At 41.8% G+C, this 20,955-nt stretch overlaps 1 protein-coding gene and 1 long non-coding RNA gene across 12 annotated transcripts in view; one reads left to right on the top strand and one right to left on the bottom strand.

The window, feature by feature from the left end:
- Positions 1-20,955, bottom strand: part of camta1a (calmodulin binding transcription activator 1a) — a 267,995-nt gene that overhangs the window by 25,743 nt on the left and 221,297 nt on the right. For all 11 annotated transcript variants that reach the window (XR_013325926.1, XM_077713802.1, XM_077713757.1 and 8 more), the window contains one exon: positions 2,469-2,622. Coding sequence is in view for 10 of the 11 variants with exons in the window: in XM_077713802.1 (XP_077569928.1) it covers positions 2,469-2,622 (154 nt within the window). In the remaining variant the exon portion in view is untranslated. The remainder of the gene's footprint in view (positions 1-2,468; positions 2,623-20,955) is intronic.
- On the top strand, positions 508-9,240 carry LOC144194633 (uncharacterized). The gene is made up of 3 exons (XR_013325941.1): positions 508-552; positions 8,693-8,827; positions 8,926-9,240. It is a non-coding gene; the product is annotated as an uncharacterized LOC144194633 (long non-coding RNA).

Genomic DNA, 20,955 nt, shown 5'->3' on the forward strand with positions numbered 1-20,955 from the left:
GATTGTACTTCATATGACAATATATTGGTAATATTGGTCAGCCCTACCTACTTTTGAATGATGATTAATATGGAGTAGTCTTTGATATATTTGGAACTGCACAGTGTGGTGGATTCTGCAAGCATTTAGCTTTATTGACCATGATGTTCACTGAAGTGGTAAAATAATAATATGCAAAACAGAGGCTAATAGTTGCTCCACTTTACTATTTTTCAAGTAACAGCCAAGTGATAGACTGGTGAATGTGAGGAGTGTTATCACACAGCTGTGGCACAAAACAAAATGTAGGAAATGCTCCTTCCAGCAGGATGCCACTGTTCGCCATGGGATGACAACAGAGCTCAGCCGTCCTTGTTTTTTCGACCCATTCTCCCTAGCCAGGAGAAGGGCCTTGTGTCTGTCTGTCTGAGTATTTGTTAAAGTCGCTCATGCGCTATCTGTCAGCAGGCCGGGGGGATAGCTGCAGTGAGGTGAGTTGAGCTAGCTGTGTGTTTATAGCGTGAGAGCAAAAGGAGTGAATCAAGCTGGCTGCCTTGTCTATGGAACTCTAGCGTGAGTAATGATGCCAATCTTTTGGGCTTCTCCACACTTTCTTCTTGACTCCCTATCTTTTCTAGCAAACAACATAGGGTGTGAGGTTGGGAGATGTCACATTACGAATAACTGTGAGTCACTCTGTGTGCATGTGAGAGTGTCCTTGCCTTGAGATAGAACAAGCTCAACTCATTCAGAAATGTCCTCTTCTGCCTGTATTTTGTGTGTCATTTTTTTGGTAAAATATTGAAGAGACACAGAAGAGTATGACAGGAGAGGGCAATTGCATTGCTAAAGTTGACATTATACGGATGTCTTTTAGCACAATAATGATAAGAAAATAGAAATGGTCTGCTAGTTTATCAGAAGAACCTCTTTGGAAAAGAGAGGGCATGAGTTGCTACATAAGGGAAAATATATCGTATCATTAAAGACACGTTTGAATGTATGTATAAATGAAATGGATATTACCGCTGCTGACCTTGCATTGGCATATATGCATTTTACAAATTAGGTCACATGATTGAACTACAATATTAAATAACTGGGATCATTTTGTACTCCGTGTAGAATCATTCTAAATTTCAAGTATTTACAATTTCTTGGGAGAAGAATGATAAATAGAGCTGTAGTGTGATGTATAAAAAATAACTGTCAAGCAGGTACCTTTTAACAAATTGACAAACAACATAAAAATATAAACTATGTGAATGACAATTTTGACTCAAAGTGTAGTAGATCAAATCAAAATCAGCCTAGTGAAGATTGCCAGGTGAAAACACCATATCTTATTTGAAGTCCTCCCTTCTTTTCAACATTTACTAACCAATGATACCAAAGAAAACCACTAGATGACAATGTTGCTCCATTGCAGATCTTACCTCAAGCCATCCATGAAAGGAAATAAAGGAAGGAAAAGATAGAAAGAGGAAAGACAGAAAGCATGACTTTTTTTTTTAACTTTATGGATCCCTTACGTGCAGCTTGGTAGCTAGAAGGCGTCACCCTCTTTGTCCCAACAATTCCCAAAGTTAATGACTTAACGCATTACTGCAAATGGTGCTTGCTTTTACATTAAGTCACAGATGTAATGAACACTTTGGGCCATTGTAGCTTGGCGGCTTTATGTCCTAAAAGTGACAGGAAGCAGAGCGGTGAGGAGGATAATGATGTGGACAAAACCTCAGTGATGATACCTGTCAGCGCTCTATGGGCAAGGGCAAGTGCCTTAAGGCTTATCTTTACCTGACCACGGCACTATTAATTGGCCACTGGAATTCATTGCCCTGCCATTGCACCCTCAAGCTTGATTCCCCTTAAATCACAAACAGGCCATTAGGGGTATGTATGCTCATCCCTGGAAGATGTTCTATGGTATATAACTTCCAAATTTGAGGATCACCATCATCTGAAAAACCTAGATTTTTTCCACCACATCACCTCAGTCTTTAAGTAGGCCCAAGACCCATTAAAACAGATCTAAGGTTGAACAGAACATCTGTAAAGACCATAACAACATATATAAACCCAGTAGAGCGGGTCACACAAGCAGTGAGGGTTACAGGGTGGGTGTGTTATATTTTTGGTGAGTCAGACATTCCTGCTCCTACATGCTAACATGACTGGATAGCTGATGTGATGCTCTCGGCCTGGTCTAAGTGGAGCCAGAAGTATAAGACGGGCTGTCCTTTGACCCACGACTTGCAAACGGTTCCAGGAAGAGCAGTGCACTCATAAAAGAATGAACAGACAGTGACCGGAGATGCTCCTTGACTGAGAATCTGAGGACACTTAGTTCAGTAGCAATCAGCTAATAAGAGTCAACGCTGGAACTCCAGACGAAATAACTCTCTGTCGTGCAATAGACCATTTTCCAAGGGTTGAATAATAAGAGCTATAAATAGAATTTTCCGAATGGATGGGTAAACACTCACACATGGGCTTGAGCTGGCCGATCAGCTCCTCCTTGGTCCATTTGGCCCACTCCTTCTTGTCTGTATTGATGGAACACAGGATTGGACCGCATGGTTTCCCACAATCCTCAATGGCTGGCACATTCAAATAGTGGACGAGCACAATGTCCGGGTTCTGTGGGGGAGAACAGAGATGAGATTATGCGTGGCGTCAGCCACACGCCCAACACGTTCAACGCTCTTAAAGACACTATGGCAAAGAGTGCAAGTGACACATGGACGCGGTGGCTCAGCTGGGAGTGCTTTCAGCAGGCTAAAAGGCGCCAGCTGGTTGATGAGAAGTCAAAGTAGATACAGCAAAGCGTTACAAACAAAGCCCACGAAAGCAAACTTGAAATAATCTCACTCGTACATAACTGTCCGAGGATGTCTTTGGATGTGTGTGCTTACATCCTTCCATTTGAATGTGTGTACACTTATGCAACATATTGATGGCACCTCGTCAAGTCCTCCCATATGGTAAGTTGATACCTTGCCCAAAAAAATAATGCCACACTAAGCCTTGTTTCAGGTTATAAGGAACAATTGAACTTCCAAAATTAATTAATGTTACACTTCATAGTGGCTTTGGAATTATCATTGAACTCTGAAAGCACTGTGTCCTGTCTTAGATGTAGTTGATGCCCACTACCACTAAAAATATAGAAAATAAAGTAAACCTCAATAATTAGAAGCAAGAGGGTGAATTCAGCTAAACAACACGCAAAAATGGACGAACAGCAAAGAGGCTGATCTAGAAAAATGCAATGACAACATGTGTGTGCAACTGCAGGTTGAAGCTTCATCAGGACTAAGTGGCAAATAAATCAAGGCGCGGCTACAGTACGTCTGTGCGCCCTCTCGCTGTGTACACCATTAATCAGGGGACCAGACACCAGCATTCCGTCTCGCTTTCTCCCCTTTCATCAGACAAGGGTTTGGCTGAGGGTGAACAGGCCCAGAAAAAACAATTACTTGTGTGAAAAAGAACCCCAAACATACAAACAACTGCCGCCCTCTCTGGTGACCTCACGTCAGCACATCGCAGAATGCTCTCTAGCTGATTTGCGCGTCTCCCGTCATTGATATGGACACTATACAATGGCGGCTGTCCTGTTTGGATGCAGATGGCGCAGGTTGGTGAGCCGTGCCCCCAGATGGCACTACCAGCTGTGTCAACGACAAAGCCATGTCCTCCATCTTCGCTTCAGAATGCAGAGACGGCGCAACATACTCACAAGCACGTATACAGTTAAACCTCAATTTAAAAGACAGGGAAAGAGATTTGCGATTTAACGGAGAGCGGGCTCAGGTAGAATGGTTGTGGGCCTTTGTAACTAAAAACATTGTTATTTAAATGTAAAATAGAAAAAAACCATTGTGTTTTGATACATCCACAGCTTTCTTCTGCTAGTCTATCATCATATGCCGCACACTGTTTTGGATTTAATCTATGTGAGTGCACAACAATCACACTGATGTTTCAAATGAGGTAAAAACAATGAACTATTTAACAACAAATGTTTTTTTCATGTATGTTTTGTAGGTCACATTTTTTTTTAATCCAATAAAATTGCAAAAACCTCCAACAAAACTTGCTCTAAACTTCTCTATGATAAATGCTAAAGCACATATTCTGATGACAACCGCCCACAGCTCATCTCATTAAAATAGCTGTCAATGTCTAAAGCTGTATTCTTTGGGTTGTGAGACAATACCTTTCACATAAGATCAATGATGCTGATGTTCGTATTTTCTGGACTATAAGTCGAGTGTCGGCAAATATCAAAAAAGTGACTTTAAAATACAAAAAGTAGCTACATGAATATGGACAATCTTAAAATGTCTCTGGAGACACGGAAAGGAAGAAATGGGGTCTTAGTGGTGAATGGATTATAAACAGAATATTTTGGAGGCTTGCTGGATGACAATTTGTTCAATGAGTAACCCTGAGGAGATAATGCAGAGAACAGCAATGCTGTTGAACTGAGTATTGAACGAAACTGTGTGAAGGGCTTATTGCATGCAGAGCTCCTTAAGTTAGCACCTAGCACCAGCACCGTTATCCGTGCCTGTCAACTTGTACTGTTCGAAATAAAGTTAGGAAAATACGGTATATAGGATAAGGTATACAATACACAATGCCGTACGTATACGTTATACACTTCATTTGGCACCTCAGAATAAAAAAATAATTTATCATTGCATCAATGTATCATTCTGGAAATGTTTTTAGTAAGAGTTTCATTCACCTTTGCTACTTGAACAACTATGAGGTTTTTTAGTCAAATAAAAAATCATAATACAGTGCTTAACTTTTTTAGATACAGGATTAAACTTAATCAAGACAATCAATTTCCTCAATTAATCAGAATTTGAACTCATCTGGGAGGTGAAAATAATTCCATGCTTAAAGTCCATATAACAAGTGTAAAGCTCATTCAAAGCCGAATAATGTGTATTATTTGAATTTAAATCTCTTGCACTATAGCTAGAGAAAAACACTTACACCACAATCTTGTTTTCCTTCTTTCACACTTCTCACACTGAGCAACACCCCCACATTTGTGTACACCTCCCCATTAAAGAGAACAGAAAAGAGAAATCAACACAATGAAAATGTAAAGTGCCACATAAATCTATCAGGATGGTGATTTAATTTAATTTCCTACTGGCTGCTGTCTTTTTTCACCACGCAATATCGCAACCTCGGCAAAGGGTACGAAAAGGCTGAGGGGTAACTTTTTTTCCTCGATACTCTTTTCCAGAGAAAATTAGATCTCATTAAGTTATTGATTAATTGTATAATGTGGTCTTTGGGTTGCTTTTGCCTGGTTCCCAAAGGAATCCTCTTCCCTCTTATCTCAGCTGCGGAAGGAAGGCTTTGACGCCTGTGGCGTCCGTGTATAAATGCCCGGGTTTGTATGAATCTATGGATCAAGTCTATGAATAAACGCATGGTTGCGCAATGATGTCTGTGAACACGCAAAAAAAGCTTCTTATTACAGCCAGTGTTAAATGTCTCCAGACAGTGTTTGTGTTCGTGTTTATTGCACCTCCCTAGAACAGATGGATAGATGTTCAACTAATTGCAAGCAGAGTCTCTGAGAGTCAGCCATGGGGGCGAAAGGCCTGCTGAGTGGGCGGGGGGGATGCTTTGCCTTCACATAAATCTGACAAAGCACATGAATGTGTGGGTGCACGCACACAGTTACCATTCATTTTTTGCGTATGAGAAACTAGTAAAAAAAAAAAAAGAAGTTGTGTGATAACACACGGGCATATGCAAGATATTGCCATCGCAACCAGTGACTGAAGGTGATCTTGTAGCCAGGCAACAGGTTTTCTCTGGCACCCACGCACTTTAAGGCAGCCTCCTGCAATCTATCAGTGGCTGCCTACCTTGTCCTGAGGTCACAAACCTTGTTCTACTCTGCTAGACAAGAAATGGAAAGAAGAAACCAAGGTAGGCAATAGTTTGGCTAATGAAGCTGACCATTAGACAGAATGTAGACAGCGTTAGATGGAGATGGATACAATGACCTTCAACGTCTGCTAAAATGGGATCACGCGGCTACAAGAAACGAAGAGTGGAATCTGTTGGCTGAGGCTAGCCACGTCATCTGTCTGCTGTCTCATTAAGCCTTTGTGACCCTAGCCACGAATCTGCCTCCCTCTTGGAACACCTCCACGTAACTACCGAGCCTCCGACAACTTAGGATAGTTTAATAAGCCACAAGGTGCAGCAAGCTCAGTCTAGTCAGAGACAGAGATGCACTGAAAGTCAAAAGGACACCGACAAGAATACCCAGCCGACACAAAAACAAAGCGGCCGGATCCGGAGCTCGTTTTCGACTGTATGTTGGGCTTTTGCTTCGAGAGGCCGGCACGGATGTGATAAGAACACCATTAACATGAAAGCATCTTAATTGAGAAGGGATGCATCACAAAACACAGAACAACCAGGGGGGAGGTTTGGGGGAAAACCCTTGTTCCCCACTGATACACATATCCCCACAAAGAAGAAGAATTGGGGCTACAAAGCCCATCAAAGTGGAAGAAATAGTAGAGCAGACATGCTTGCCTTCACTTTAAGGTGGAATGAGAACAACAGGAAAAGGACAAAAAGAGCCAGCAATTATACAGACGCTTTGTACTCACAGGCTATTGGGATATTCCTTTCAATGAACAAATTATATTGAAAAAAATGGGAACAGTCAACTGTTTTGTCACAAAAATTCTGCATCAAGGCAGTAACAAAGAGTAGAGGGACTTGTGTTGCCATGTTTCTTTGTGGATGTATTGTCACCTTTATGTGTTGTTTGGCTGGCTAGAATGAATTATAAATAGAATGTGAATGAGTGTCTGGAGGCACATGTTTGTATGTTGCTTAGTACACGCACATCAATATGCATAGAGAATGAGCACAATGAATGAAGTGTGAGTGCATCTGCTAGCTTGACTGCATTTTCTTGTACGTGAGAATTTGCGGTCTGTCTTTTTGCTGTAGAACGTCAGTCACATAAATGTACTTGCTTGTTTCGGTCTAGCTCGATGTACGGTAGTGACCTGACATCCCGCAAATGACCATGAATCTCTTTCTTTAAAGCAAGAAAAATTATGTAATGTGTATTATTTGTATTCGTTTGGAGCTTATACATAGTCTTTATCTTTGACTAGACCGATGCTTGATGTCTTGGGCTAGGGTCTGAGAGTATATATAGCAGATGTACTGTGCATTCCAAGTTTGTAGACAAAGTGAATAAAAAGAAATCAGCAACAGGGCAGAAATGTATCATCTGAAATCAGACTAGTTCACGCCCACACTCACATTACAAATATGCCTAGTGAAAAAAATGGCAGGGAGGTAGGTTGATACCAAAAATAGATCAATTGGAGGCATGTTGTAGTTTGTGGAGTTGGCAGAATTATACATGCATGCAAAATCTTCGCTATTTGAGGAGAACCCTACATTACGAGTCTCATATGGTTGCAGGCGTCACTGATGAGTGCTATTCACTTGGGAGCCTTCTGGCCTAAGGCACTAAGGTTGCTCACTTAAACACCACATCACTCACATCTTGTGTACAAACATTACCGTTCATTTCAAGGTCAACCGCCGAGGCGATTCTGCAGGTTCACTACCATGAGGCACGAGGAGAGTTCCTGCTTTTGCTTTGAACCTTTCCCTGCCAACGGGTGCGTGTTGAATTGCGGGGGTGGCTGGCAAACGCCTCGCCTCCCGCAGCCACACATGGAGCGCCAACACATACACAGACGTAAATAAAACCTCATGCCAAACACTTCCAACAAGACAGCAAATAGCCTGAAGCTCTTGTCTGGGTAGCATCAGAGTAATCCATAATCGAAATCTGATTCCCGCCCTCTCTTTCAGCCTAATTAGGGTATCTTGAGCACTGCTTCGACTCCCAAATACATCCCTCCTTTTCCCCAGTTACTGATAAAGTGCTGCGTCGTGCAGGTAGCAAACCCAACCAGGCTGAACTTGAATTACCTCTGTCTCAGGTCTCAAAGAGGAATTGGAGAGCGGATGGCCCAGTAGCTGGTCCTGATTTAGGAAAACTCCACCTCACTACCTTTGCTACCTCGTGTACTCGTGAGAAGATATAAAAAGGCACATGGTGGAACTTTTCAGGAACAGGAAGAGGCCGGCATGTTTGAGCGTGTTTTGAAGGAAGCCAGGGGCTGGGGCCTGTGATGTTTAATTCAGGAGCACATAATCACTTCGATGGAGTTGAGAGCGGGGGCTTTAAATAACTCAGCTTAGAGGGGCAGAACTGCTTCACTCTGAGTGGGGCAATGAAACTGTGTGTGTGTGTGTATGTTTGTGCAGATATTTGAGTGCATTTAGCTTTTCTTGGTGTCTGTGAGAGAGTGGTCCCCTATTTCGGTGTGTAGCTCCTCCCCTGCTTTGAAACATATTATTTGTGCACTGCATCACAGCAAAAGTGAGGTGAGTTGGTCGCTTTGCCGAGCGCCTGCATGCATTAGAAAAAAAGTGCAAAAGGCCAGCGTTCAGAGGCCGAATATGGAGGAGCACGCTTGATGCCAAAGCAGGCAAGCAGTAAGTCAAGCGGTAAGCTGGGCAGTGAGGCATTTTAGTCCCTGTAGCTGCCACAACTCAACTCACGGTTTACGGCCAACTTATTCTTTCTGAGAAACTCATAGAGCACACTTTCCATTAGATGAGGTGGTCCCAAGTGAGATGTGCTGTGCTGCTCTGGAGTAGGCTGAGAAAAGACCATCCGGAACCCACATGGATATCATAATAGCCTTGGCACTGCCTATGGCGCTGATCCTAATATTCACTGGACAGACAGGTGAGACTGAGAAACACAAAAGCTCTTGCTTCAAGGCGCCTTTCTGTTTCTTTTGTCTTAGACTCACAATATAGTCTCCTGTGTTTTTTTTCAATCAGTTTTCTGGATTTCTCTGGGGAATTGTACAAATTTTGGGTAGCAACTAAACAGCTGACGCCATCCCTTTTGATATCTTCACATCTGCTCTCAGTCGTGTTCATATTACCGGTAAGTCTGATTTGATCACGGTGTCTTTCTCCCGGTGCCAATCGACAAGACACGCCATCTATGCGCCATCATCTGGCGCATAAGAACTTCATGCACGGGAGCTGCCAGGGGTGAGAAAGGAGCAACGTGCTTGTGCATTTTTGCAGAAGGAGTCGTGGTGAGTACTGGTATGGGTCCAACTCGAGTATTATCTGATACTGCAAAGGCCCACTGAACAACGATAGAATATACACTGAATCTGAGCATCAACAAAAGCGCTACAAGTTGCAACAGAAAAGACGCCCAGTCAAGCATACACGTACATACAATAAATGAAGATGTGTACACATAAACACATCATACGATGACCGAAATCAAGGCCTGCTTAAACGGTGGGCTATGATGTCATACACAAAGACCTCGGTGATATTACTAGAACGAATTAAAGCTCAGCTTTATAAAAACTACTGCATGCGGACGCACGGTCAGGCTTCTTATTTCATTTTATTATATATTTGCCTGCAACAAAGTATAAGCTTGGTCTTGCTATTGAAGAATGCTTGGCTTACCCTTAGGTATTAACATACTTGCTTGCAATGAAGTATAAGCCAAACCAAGAGGAGCCAAGACGCCTCGGACTACTGGGAACCTGCCCTGAGCACTGCACCTGCGGCATCTGGTCACCACCACGGACGATACAAGAGGCTTCCTGGCGCTTTGGTCCTCATCTGTTTTGACTATTGGGGACATATTTTGGTACATGTGTACTAGGCTTAACTCACATGCACGCACGAAGATAAACACACCCAGACGTCTCAATTATGTTTTCTCTTTAGAGTTGAGGCATTCATGTAATCGGGGCCACCAGATGTAATAAAGCAACAGAAAAGATGTGTAAGGTTAAAATGGAGTCAGGAAGCTGCTGCAGCGGTCGTTCTCCTTACAAGAAAAAAAATCCAGAAGACTGTCTTTTCTTCTTTAGTTGTGGGTGAATTTGGAAATGTCTAATGGCGAATTTGACACACACAAACACCAAACAAATGGGTGTTCTGAGTATATAAAAAAAGTACTAACAAACGGCAAGATGGTTTCCTAGCAACTTGTGGTATGTTGGGCCACGTGGAAAAAAAAAAGCTTCTGTTGGTTGTGTGACAGAATGAGAGAATGAGTTTGCTATAAACAATGCATATTAGAAAAAGATGGAGGGCTTTATGGGGTGAAGGAACGAGTATCCAGAGATAAGACGTCATGAATAGCTTACGGGGGAATAATGAAGAGAGCAAAAGCGTGAAAGAGAGGAAACACACCACAGCAAATCTGATGAATCCACGGAAAAATAGCACATTTCCTCCACACTACTAAGGGGGCAGTATTGACTGTCAGTTGATTCACTGAGCAGGTCTGATGACGGCACTGCTTGTCAAACCTGGTTGTAGGGAGATGATATTGGGGATAAATAAGTAACAAAAACACAGCTATTACTAGAATGAAAAAGTAGAGCAAGCCAGGTGGTAAAAGAAAAATTCCAAATACAATGGTGTTTGCACTTGCTTCAAATGCGGGAAAAAAAGTTCTGGGTAAATCTCAGTGGCTTTTTTTTGTCAAGATAAATGGTACAAAAATCACCTTAAAATGATTCAACAAGAATTTGGCCTTATATCTTATTTCATTAACTTAGTATTGAGTTGCCATGTAATAGTCTTCCCGTGTGCATACAAGATACATGCATATTTGTCACATGGTGCTGCAAAATAGTGCTATGTTGAGTTGGCAAAAAAGAAGACTATCTCCATCCGGCAGCTGCCACAAAGTGGAGTCCCAAAACAAGCGTGGGACTGTGACAGAGACGGAGCGACCGCAGCCTCCTGGTAGTGTACTAGGAAATTAATTGAGACCATCAATATGGTATTAATCATTAAAGACCAGGTGCTGATGTGGCACTTTGCTGGCTATTCTTCGTTTCGCAGTGCTCACACACGCACTGACACAGTCAAAGTTGGATGTGCTGTGTTGCAAAAGAGAACAAAAGTAAAGTAATAACTGAAGAAAATGAGAAAAGGCAATTTCTTTAAAACATTGGGATATCTCTTATATGCGATTTTCGACGACTTCAAAAAGTGACGGTATTTATTCAGTGAAATGGTCAAATCAGAATATGTTGGGTGAATTGGGGTTAATAATCAACTCTTCTGGAAGCCATGTTTCTCATAAGACCTAATCCGTTATGAGGCAGAGCACCACCAGGCCTGGAAAGCCATTTTAATCAGCCAGAAGAGACGCAAAGCGAGGCAACAACATTAAGCTGTTAAGAGCACCACGTCTCAAAACTGTTGAAGGTGTCTCGCTGAGATGAAGGCGTCGTCTCATGAATCATGCATCACACAAAGACAAAACCAGACTCACACTTGGGTTTTGGTTTGTTTTGTGTAAAAGTATGCCAGCGGAGAAAAGCTTGTGTTTTTCAGTGTCCCTGCGAGACCATATGACGCACCCCAAAATATGCCAAACCCCACTTCAGATCCAGACTCCCAGTGCAGTACACTGGGAGTCTGGAGTCCCAGTGGGGAGTCCCAGTGCAGTACACTGGGAGTCTCAGCCTCAGCACCTGCTCTCTATTGGATTGGGTCAATGGGCACTTCATTCATGATTAAGGAGCTGCAGATATGATAGTAACTGATCTGGACGGAAAGGCAAAAATTGACAAAGTTTAGAGTCAGCCCAACAATAAACTGTGTAGGTATGAGATAGCATGAGAGAGAGTATAATGACTCATTTGTCAACACAATGGATAAAAGGCAAGACATCATAGATAACCCCATCATAAAGAGTTGATTAATAATGCAAGCAGGTATCAATGTATGTTGGGGAGTGTATTGGGATGGAAGAATGCTTGTTAGATGAGGGTCAACATTAGAAGTGAGGAAGCAAGGTGTAGTGCAGTAATGATGATCAGAGTGCGAACATTCTAATCAGTAGTTAAAGAAGTCAGTGGAAAGTGCGTTTGTGTTTTATTTGTTTTTCTCAGTGACAACACATTTTTCAAGCCAGGCTGGCTAGCTTGTGACATAATTTGATGAGGTTGAGATGACTCCCTCACAATTTGTGGTATTTGCTCAACAACTCTGTACATGATTGACCACCATCATTGAGTCTTTTTTTATTCCTTTCAAATAAAATTGCTCCCATTAATGTGTTGTACAAATCTACAGCGATGTTTGTAAATATTTGGAGAGGATGGTAAACAATTTTGGTGCAACTGTACCACAACTTTGAGTTGTATCTAGCTGTAAGTATGCATGTGAGATCGACTCTTGGAATAGAGAAAAAGCCTTTGATGCATATGATGGCAGCACATGCCAGCTTGCAGGAAAAAAAAAGTCAAAGACACCAGAGAGATGGGGCCTGTGCCCACGAGGCCTCTCCTTGCCCTCCCCGTCTTGGCCTCCCTAGTCTGATCAATAAAGGGTCCTAATCACGCAGGACAGATCAGTCCTTCCTCCTTTCTCTGATCTCTAATTGCCCCATGTTCTATTCTGGTTTCACGACCCTTACTCTTGCCAACTTCCATAGACTGAAACTGTATATGGACGTCTTGGTGTAGTTTTCAACAGCAGCACAGAACTTTTATTCCATCAGAACTTGGTCAAAGACCTCGCCCTATTTCTAGAAAAAAATGCAACGTAGGCATCTGCTGAATTTATTCTGAATAAAAAAGGATGGAGATTAAGTATTTAAATCCATTCTATAACATTCCTGATTTACTTGCACAATGTGATAGAATGAGACAAAAGTTACGTTTAATTATATTTAAAATGCTTTTTATAAGATTTGTGTTCAATTCTGCATTCAATAATATCAAAGCCTTATTGGCTATCTGGAGATAACTATTTCAAAGCCATTGCTGAGTATACTTTACAAAAAACAAAACATTCAACACCATTGAAAAATAAATTCTTCAATCATGTTTTTTCAATGGGCTAACCATTTTACTTCTGGAAACACGCCGTCAGATGGCAGCGATGAACACTTTGAATCTTTGCACTTTTGATTTGACATAATAATTTCTGTAATAATGTCAACATTGTGAATTAATGATAAAATATGATATCCAAATTTTGTTTTGGTGAGCGAGTATGATTTGGTTGTTCTGAGAAGAAGAAAAACATAATTGAACAGGACATAATGTAAAATTCTCTTTTTTTTTTACACTTTATTTTACTTTAACAACCAACATTGCATGTGATAGTTTTAGATCTAAAATTAATATCTTCATCAGAGTGTTTTACTTGATCAGGTTCACATTGAACTTAATGGTGTTCATATTAACACAACAATTCGTATAACGAGTGCATGTGTCTGCATGCAGCAAGATAAAAGAACATTCTCCAAAACCAACATAAACCCTGGCGAATTAAGAACAGCATGCATAAACTTAAATAATGACACATCCATTCATTTCTGGGGCTTCATCCCAGTTATCTAATTGCCTGTCTTTTATTTCTTTAATAAACTAATGAATGTGGCTGGGTTGAAATCCTACATTAACTTTAAATCCCAAATGGCATCAGAAGAGCAGAATAATTTGTAGGAGAAATAATTACAGAGCATAGGAGCAGGCATCAATTGCCAAACACCGACTGTGCCCTCGTTGGAAACTACCTCACCCGAAAGCCAAGGCTCCATTAGGTATTGTCTGGGGCCTACAGGCTAATTTGTTTGCATCAATAATACATTCAAAGGATTTATCTAACTTGCAAATGAGCTTGCATTTACTGGTCCAAGAGGCAGGCAAGATGAGGAGGCAGTGAGAGGGGTGGAGTGGAAGCCTGCAACAGCTGGATTAGGCTATGTAGGACACAGTTAGGACACCAGGAGACGAGTGTGCAATGGGGGACTGTTCAAATTTGGGATGTGTTTGAACACCAGCCTAAGTCAACGTGGGGTGGGGACAGGCCAAATTGTTGGTGACCAAATGTTGGAAAGACATAAATGAATTAAGAAAAAAAATGACATTGAAATCACCCTACAGCCACAACATAGTACCTGCTGCTCTGAATATTCTCTCATCCTGTGCCAGATGACAAAAATGACAAAGGAGAGCGAACATGAGCGTCTCTCATATAATTTGGGCAATCCTCAGAGGACTCCAAATACACTTTGATCTCTGTCCTAGGCTGAAGGAGAGCAAAAACAAAAGAAGAACAAGGTTGTGGCTAAATTGAGGGTTATCAAGAGTGAGCTGGGAGAGGGAAAGTAAGAGAGAGACGGAAGAGGAAAAGAGGAAGCCTGGCCATGAACATATGTTGGCGCTTCATGCCAAGCCCCATTGGCTCAGGAGAGCCACACATACGCTGCACCGCTGCCGCGCTTGCCACTCCAAACCTCTCCAACATCAACACCATGGCACTACTTAGTCGAACAAATCTACAGGGATGAATCTGGAAAGAGATGAGGTCTTCCCAGGCTCAGATCTGCCAGCCTCAGCCTGATTGGAGTCAAACATTCACAGACAAGTGGCATTTGGGAACTCTTAGGGTCGTGTCCCAACATATTTGGGCTGCAACTCATTTCTGTACAATAACTAAAAAGCCTTCATTCTTCAGGAGTTAGGCAATAAGCTTAACAACAGACCACAGCGGAATGGCCAATTATTTACGAAAATAATTGTTTTACCCGAATAACACAGAGTCTGCGGTATTTAATTCAGTTTCTATTATGGAACATTTATAATTAGTGTCATACTTGACTTCACAAAAAGGCCTTGCATAGTAATATCTTCACACAAGACTTAATATGATTATTTAGGAATATAATATATGTATGAAATATTTTGTGTAATAAGAGTAGAAACCCTTGAGCTATCGCAGAACAACGAAGATGTTCCTGCATTTAATTTTACTGTGACGTTAAAGAGGGACAGAGAGCTGGGGGGAGAAAATGAAGGTGAGAAATTGAGAGTGGTTGGATGGCTTTTGTACTACACTGGCACTACTTGGGATCTAACCATAAAGATACACAATTTATCTCATAAAGCCAGACAATTGAGCCAAGGGACACAAAACAATTAAACAGGTCAAGGCGTGTTGGGAAACACTGCAAGACAGTATGTCTCTGCTGATCAAAACCCAACTGGAACTTCTAGTTTGTTCAAGACACCGAATGGTTCCAATTGACAGTAAATTACTGTGGTGATATCTAAAAAAAATAACAATTTATATAAAAACATTTAACGTGAGGCATTCCCATCCAACAACACAGAAAAATAGTGCGCCCATATCGCCTGGGAACCGCAGGAGCGATGAGGGGAAAACTCTCATGGGAATAGAATGGGGACATTTAGCCCACTGTGTGTATTCATATATGTGGATGTGGACAGTATTGTAAAGAGACCTTTGAACACATTCTCTAAAAATAGTAACAAGGAAGCACGGGTGGGATTCGGGCTATTATTATTGCACACACGTACCACTTGGTCCAACCAAGGAAAGGGATGGGACTAATGATTTTCCTGGCGCATGCAATTAAAAAACTATTTGTCACCTGCCAGGCTGCGTATGACTTTAGGGCCCCTTGCCAGAGGAGCGAATAGTAAGTCCACATACACATACTACCTACTGTAAAGTGTATACAACAACTGTGTGTGCTCAAAGAGGAGTTACAGGTAGAAAATGAGCAGGGGTAATAAGGCAGACAGGAAGAGTGAAGTACTTTGGCCAAGTTGTGTAAAATACTGATTTACACAGGGAGGTCAATACCAGGACAGATAGATCCTCTGATGAAACACTTCTATCAGAAAGGCATCTAATATTTAGAATCCTTTCAATGAAAGTCATTCTCCGGGTGGTAAGCTTTTGGCTAAAACAATATGGTATTCCCTAAATCAACATGACCCCACTGCCCAGCCAGTTGTGCCCTCAGAGAGAATAAGATTATGGGAACCTCTGCTCTCCACACTATTGCTTTTGTCCATCTAACCAATTCTGCTGCACATGATCAAAAGGATAAAAAAAAGAGGTTTTGCAATTGTCGTGGACAATTTTTATAACTTTTTATAAAATGTCATATATTTTCCCGCTAGTTGATCTCTTCTTTTCTATATGTGAGAAGAGGGAACCACTTTAATTTTAGGGAGAGCAAAAATCAACTTCTAGCATTATCATATGCTTCTGAGAGACTAAAGTACAGTCATACCTCTACTTACAAATGCCTCTAGGTAAGAGCGTTTCAGGTTATATGAAAAATGACTGACTCGAGATACGAAAAAGATCCAAGTTTCCACATTTTTTTTAGAAGAGCCAAGTTTACTTTGATCATCAAATTAAAAAGTTGAAGGCTCTAATTTCCAGTGGCAAAGTATTAAGTCGATTCAGATTTGCTGAATCGATATTGAATGACACAGGAAAGAAATGCAATGTGTTGATTCATTAATATCTCTGCCTACAATTAGATATGACTGTTTTAAGTTACAAGTGTGATTACTGAACAAATAAAACATGTATGTCAAGGTACTGCTGTGTAATGAAAATGGGCTGGAGGAAGTAAATAACAGTAGGACAAGTGAAGGCTTCCTGTGCATTTTAAGGTTCCTTCGAGATCTGGGCATACGCTCAGTTGCTGTAATTTACAAGGCAGCTCGTTAACATCTGCTGATTTGCACCACTCATTTGCTCTCCCTCATCTTCACCCAATGATAACGTCTTCTGCAGCTAATTCTCCCATCTGCCGAGCCCCTCTGAGCTTTTTGAGGTCTGGTTAGGTTTTGAGATGCGACTGAAAAAAACAGCAAAGCCAACAAACTGAAGGCTATGTGTGTTCAATATGACATATATCCAGTTGGAAAAAAAAAGACTAAAAGACGTCTAGTTTGGCACCGATGGCTTGATGTTCCCTTGTAGTTACTTCTCTACCACCCCCTGCTGAGTGAGAATGATGAGAAAAAAAAACTTGGAGATGAAGGGATCACTATGAAATTGTGGGGGCGGCGGGCACTGTGGCAGAGACAGATTGGCAGGATGACCCAAAAATAGAGAGAAAAAAAGGAGGCTAACTAGGACATGCCAAACACAACAGCACTGAAAAACAAGGTAATAGATTGCTAAATTAGATAAATAAATACATCAATAAAATTCTTAATTAAATAGTCCACAGTCAATGGGGACTTCACTAACCACTTCCAATGACAAACTGCCTTGATGTGATGAATTGAGCACAAACCGAACTTAAAACCATCATCCTTCCACCACTGAGGAATGACCAGATAAAATACTATAATTTGAACAATGAAAATTGCCAATTATAGTAATTGCAATCAAAGCTGATGGCTTGTGTGCTGAGGAGGGCTTGTCGGTAAAAAGCAAATTGAGATCGATATCATTCTGGATGCAAAGTGAATGAGTGGCAGCTTCCATCATCATAGCACGTGCCTGTGTTCGACCCCCTTTTCTCCCTTTTAACCATTCTCGCTCTGCTGTCTTTTCTTTTCCTCCACGGCACATCCATGTGATCGTAGCACACTGTCAGCCCTCATCCACAGCTAATTGGAGCTCAGAGGAGCAATCAGGGCAGGACAAATCGGACAGTTCTGGTCATTAGGCGTGACCAGTGTTCTCTGGGAAGCGGGGTGACGCTTGCATGCTTCTGTCATCAAGCTCTAGCCTACACAGTGACATGGGCAATCTGCGGCTTGACATGAGAGGGGCCACAGAGATTGGCATAAACCGATTGGGAAGTGTTGATCTCCGAACACACACAGACACATGCACACATGCAAGACATGAGCACAAACAGCCCAGCTGGTCACACTTTGTTAAAAAAGACATGTCAGAATTTCATAAAAGTGCAACATCAAAGTCAGGTCACGGTTCTTGTAACCCAATCTTTTTATTTTTCTACTTTCAGTGTGCAAGAACCACATTTCCAGGGTTTTTGTTGGCCCTATCTCCTATGTTTGACATTTTTGGACTCATTGTAAACCATTTAGGTAGATATAAATCTGTCCCTTGTTGTCATTTAAATTTATTGTAACTTCACCCCAAACCCAATAAGTTTAGTCTTTTCAATCAAACTGTTCTGTATTTTATTACTCCAATAAGAAAAAAAAATACTTTCAATGAAAAAACAACACTATTTGACTTTTCAATGAAGAGTGACAAGTTGAAATCGTGTATTGCTTGGTGGCAACGTTTACACAGTGAGAGCGTGCAGTATTAACAGAATAAAATTATTTATTGCTCTGGGCCTCCTGGTGAAATAACAAGAGTAGTACACTGACATGTAAAATGTTGACGTCAATAAGGGTCGTGGAAAAGACCAAATGTAAACAAGTCGATGGTGACTCCCAGGGAACGCAGGCGGCACAATTGTGGAGCAAGATGAATGCCAATTCGCCTCGCTGGCCGAGTCCTAACCTTTCAGGATAACTGAATTATTTAAGAAGCCTATACCTGTTGTGGGCCTTTACTTGTCCGTCTAGGACTCTAGGCTCATGCTGGTTCGAGAAGGGGCAGACAAGGGCCCTGCACGCCTCTTTGGTCGCGATGTGAAAATGGCAAGACAAATGCAGCGGGGGATTTGTGATAATTGGCTGTGCTGGTGGGCTTGGCCACGAGTGGAGAAAAGGTCGTAGGCACTGTAGAAGAGATCATCCCATGCTCATTGTTTTTGGAGAAAGAGCTCCAGCGGGGGCTATTAATTAAGTACCCGGGTAACCTTCAATTTGTTTGGAGGTCAGGAGCTTCAGCATTGCCGCTTTGGGCCATGGCGTGCTCAGCAGACCAGAGGAAAAGTCATATCAGGGTGACGGAAATGTTTGAAAGTCAGACGCGCAATTGTTCTGTGACTGCACAGCAAGCTAGACACATGCTATAAAAGGGGCAAGGCGCGACTACTAGGTGTGCCACTGAATCAGTTGCTCATATCACGGCACCTAGGCTGGTATAGACGTAAGTACTCTTTGGTGTAAACTATCACAGTTCCTAAAGGGACTCATTAATCCATTGAATGTGCCAGTGTGGAGCATCCTGATATTCTTGTCCATGACGTGTCAAGAGGTACTGCCAATCCTGTAGTGAATAATACTGTCAGGCACTAGCGTCAAATTGATATGCGGTAGATTTGATCTCCTTCTCTGTTGAAGTGTACGTATTTCCATCTGATACAAACAACAGCCTGCATCGCTAAAGGCAATTATGTTTCTAGTGCTCGTTTGCCCCGAGGTTGCAGACAGCCAGTCAACACCTTGCCAGCTTTTCCTACCTCGCAAGCCTCTCAGTGAAATCAACTCAACGGGTCCCGGGGCTCATCCATGATTTATCTCTGTGAAATATTCATTATGGACCCTTGCATCGTTTGGACATATCTGATGTGAATAATCTGGAACTGACAGCCTTTCTTGGTCATCACACATCACCTGAGCTGGCCCGGCACTTGTCTCCTACCGCTCGGAGCAGCAGCGGCATCTAAACTGAGCTGAAGGAATACAGAATTCCCGTACATATAAAGAATATATCTGCCGGTCTTAAGTCTAGAGGCATGTCAGCCAAGAGCCCAGAGCTGTCACAATTCTCTTCTACGTAAGCAGGTGATGAAGCCTCACATATAAAACGTATCTAATCTGTATTTTCTTAAGATTGTGTGAAGGGGATAATCTGTATTTTCTTAAGATTGTGTGAAGGGGATGTAAAATCAGAATCTGGCAGGTGTAAGATCTCGATAGTCAAGGTGAAGCAATGATAAATAAATCATCAAAGACAATAAAAAAAGGAGAACTTGAGGCCCCCTGACAGTCTACTCTGTCAATCTTCCATCACTTACTCTGCTTCCTTTCCAATTAAGTGACCTTTGGGCTCATACATACATTAAAAGACTGAATACTGTCTAATAGTGCTGGAATGATCACAGTGACAACGGTGAGGGCTAATTTTCCGACATAACACTGGTTCAAGTGGTTCCAAAGTCATTAAATTCACGGGGAATAATGTCATAGGAAAAATGGAAGTGCGGTGAATACTGATATTAATAATGTATTCATGAGAGACAAGAGCACTGTGGTCGGAGCTGAGAAAAGGTTCGAGGGAGGAAGCGATAGCTGGAAAGAAACAAGGTCGTCAGCGTTCCCTCCTGCCTTGGAAGTCATTTCATTATCTCATCCCTCTCCCTTCTCTAAAGTGGGAAAGGCAGGAGAAGCTATTGACCCCTCTCTGAGAAGAGGCAGGCAGCAGGACAAATGAAGTTTCCCCTCAGACCCCCTCCATATTAATATCATAATTATCCCCACCTCTGTGCCCCCGCCAGCCAGCGCAAATGGCGCGGTCTTATTTGCTGGAGAGGTGCAAGCGTGGAATTACATTCGATTAGCTCTAAACAAAAGAGGGGGACATGAGGCGAGAGAATCAATCAGTGTCAGCGGCATGCTTCTTCGTGTCAATGGGCGCCTGCATTTTTCATCCCAACTTATGCAGGTATACATATCGAAAGCTTTCCCACTGACTTTTCCATTGTAGTCATCTTGGTACTCCTGCTCCATCGCACAAATGAGACGAAAGTATTCAATATTTTTGTGCTCAACACTGAGTTTGACCAGATGAATATTTAGGAGAAACCAGAAATCGAGATCCATTACATTTGGGGACCCTGGAAACGACTAAATTAACATACTAAGACAAAAGTTAAGACCAGGACTAGGAACAAGAGAACACAAGACCGAGTCTCAGACCAGGAAAACAATTTACATATGTGATCTTAAACCACGGCCAATTTCCAGTCTAAACTAATGTTTTGTTGATATCTCACTTCAGTACTTTCCAAGGAGACTGATTTTGCTGTAATTTATTCCACTTCAAATGGAATGAAGTGCTTTTGCGTTAATTTTCCATTTAAACTCTTGTGAGAACACATGAGAGCAAATTTCCTCCTCTGTAATGTTTTCCTCCCATAAATATACC

Source organism: Stigmatopora nigra, chromosome 1, assembly GCF_051989575.1.
Source record: "Stigmatopora nigra isolate UIUO_SnigA chromosome 1, RoL_Snig_1.1, whole genome shotgun sequence".
In the NCBI taxonomy this organism is placed as follows: domain Eukaryota; kingdom Metazoa; phylum Chordata; class Actinopteri; order Syngnathiformes; family Syngnathidae; genus Stigmatopora; species Stigmatopora nigra.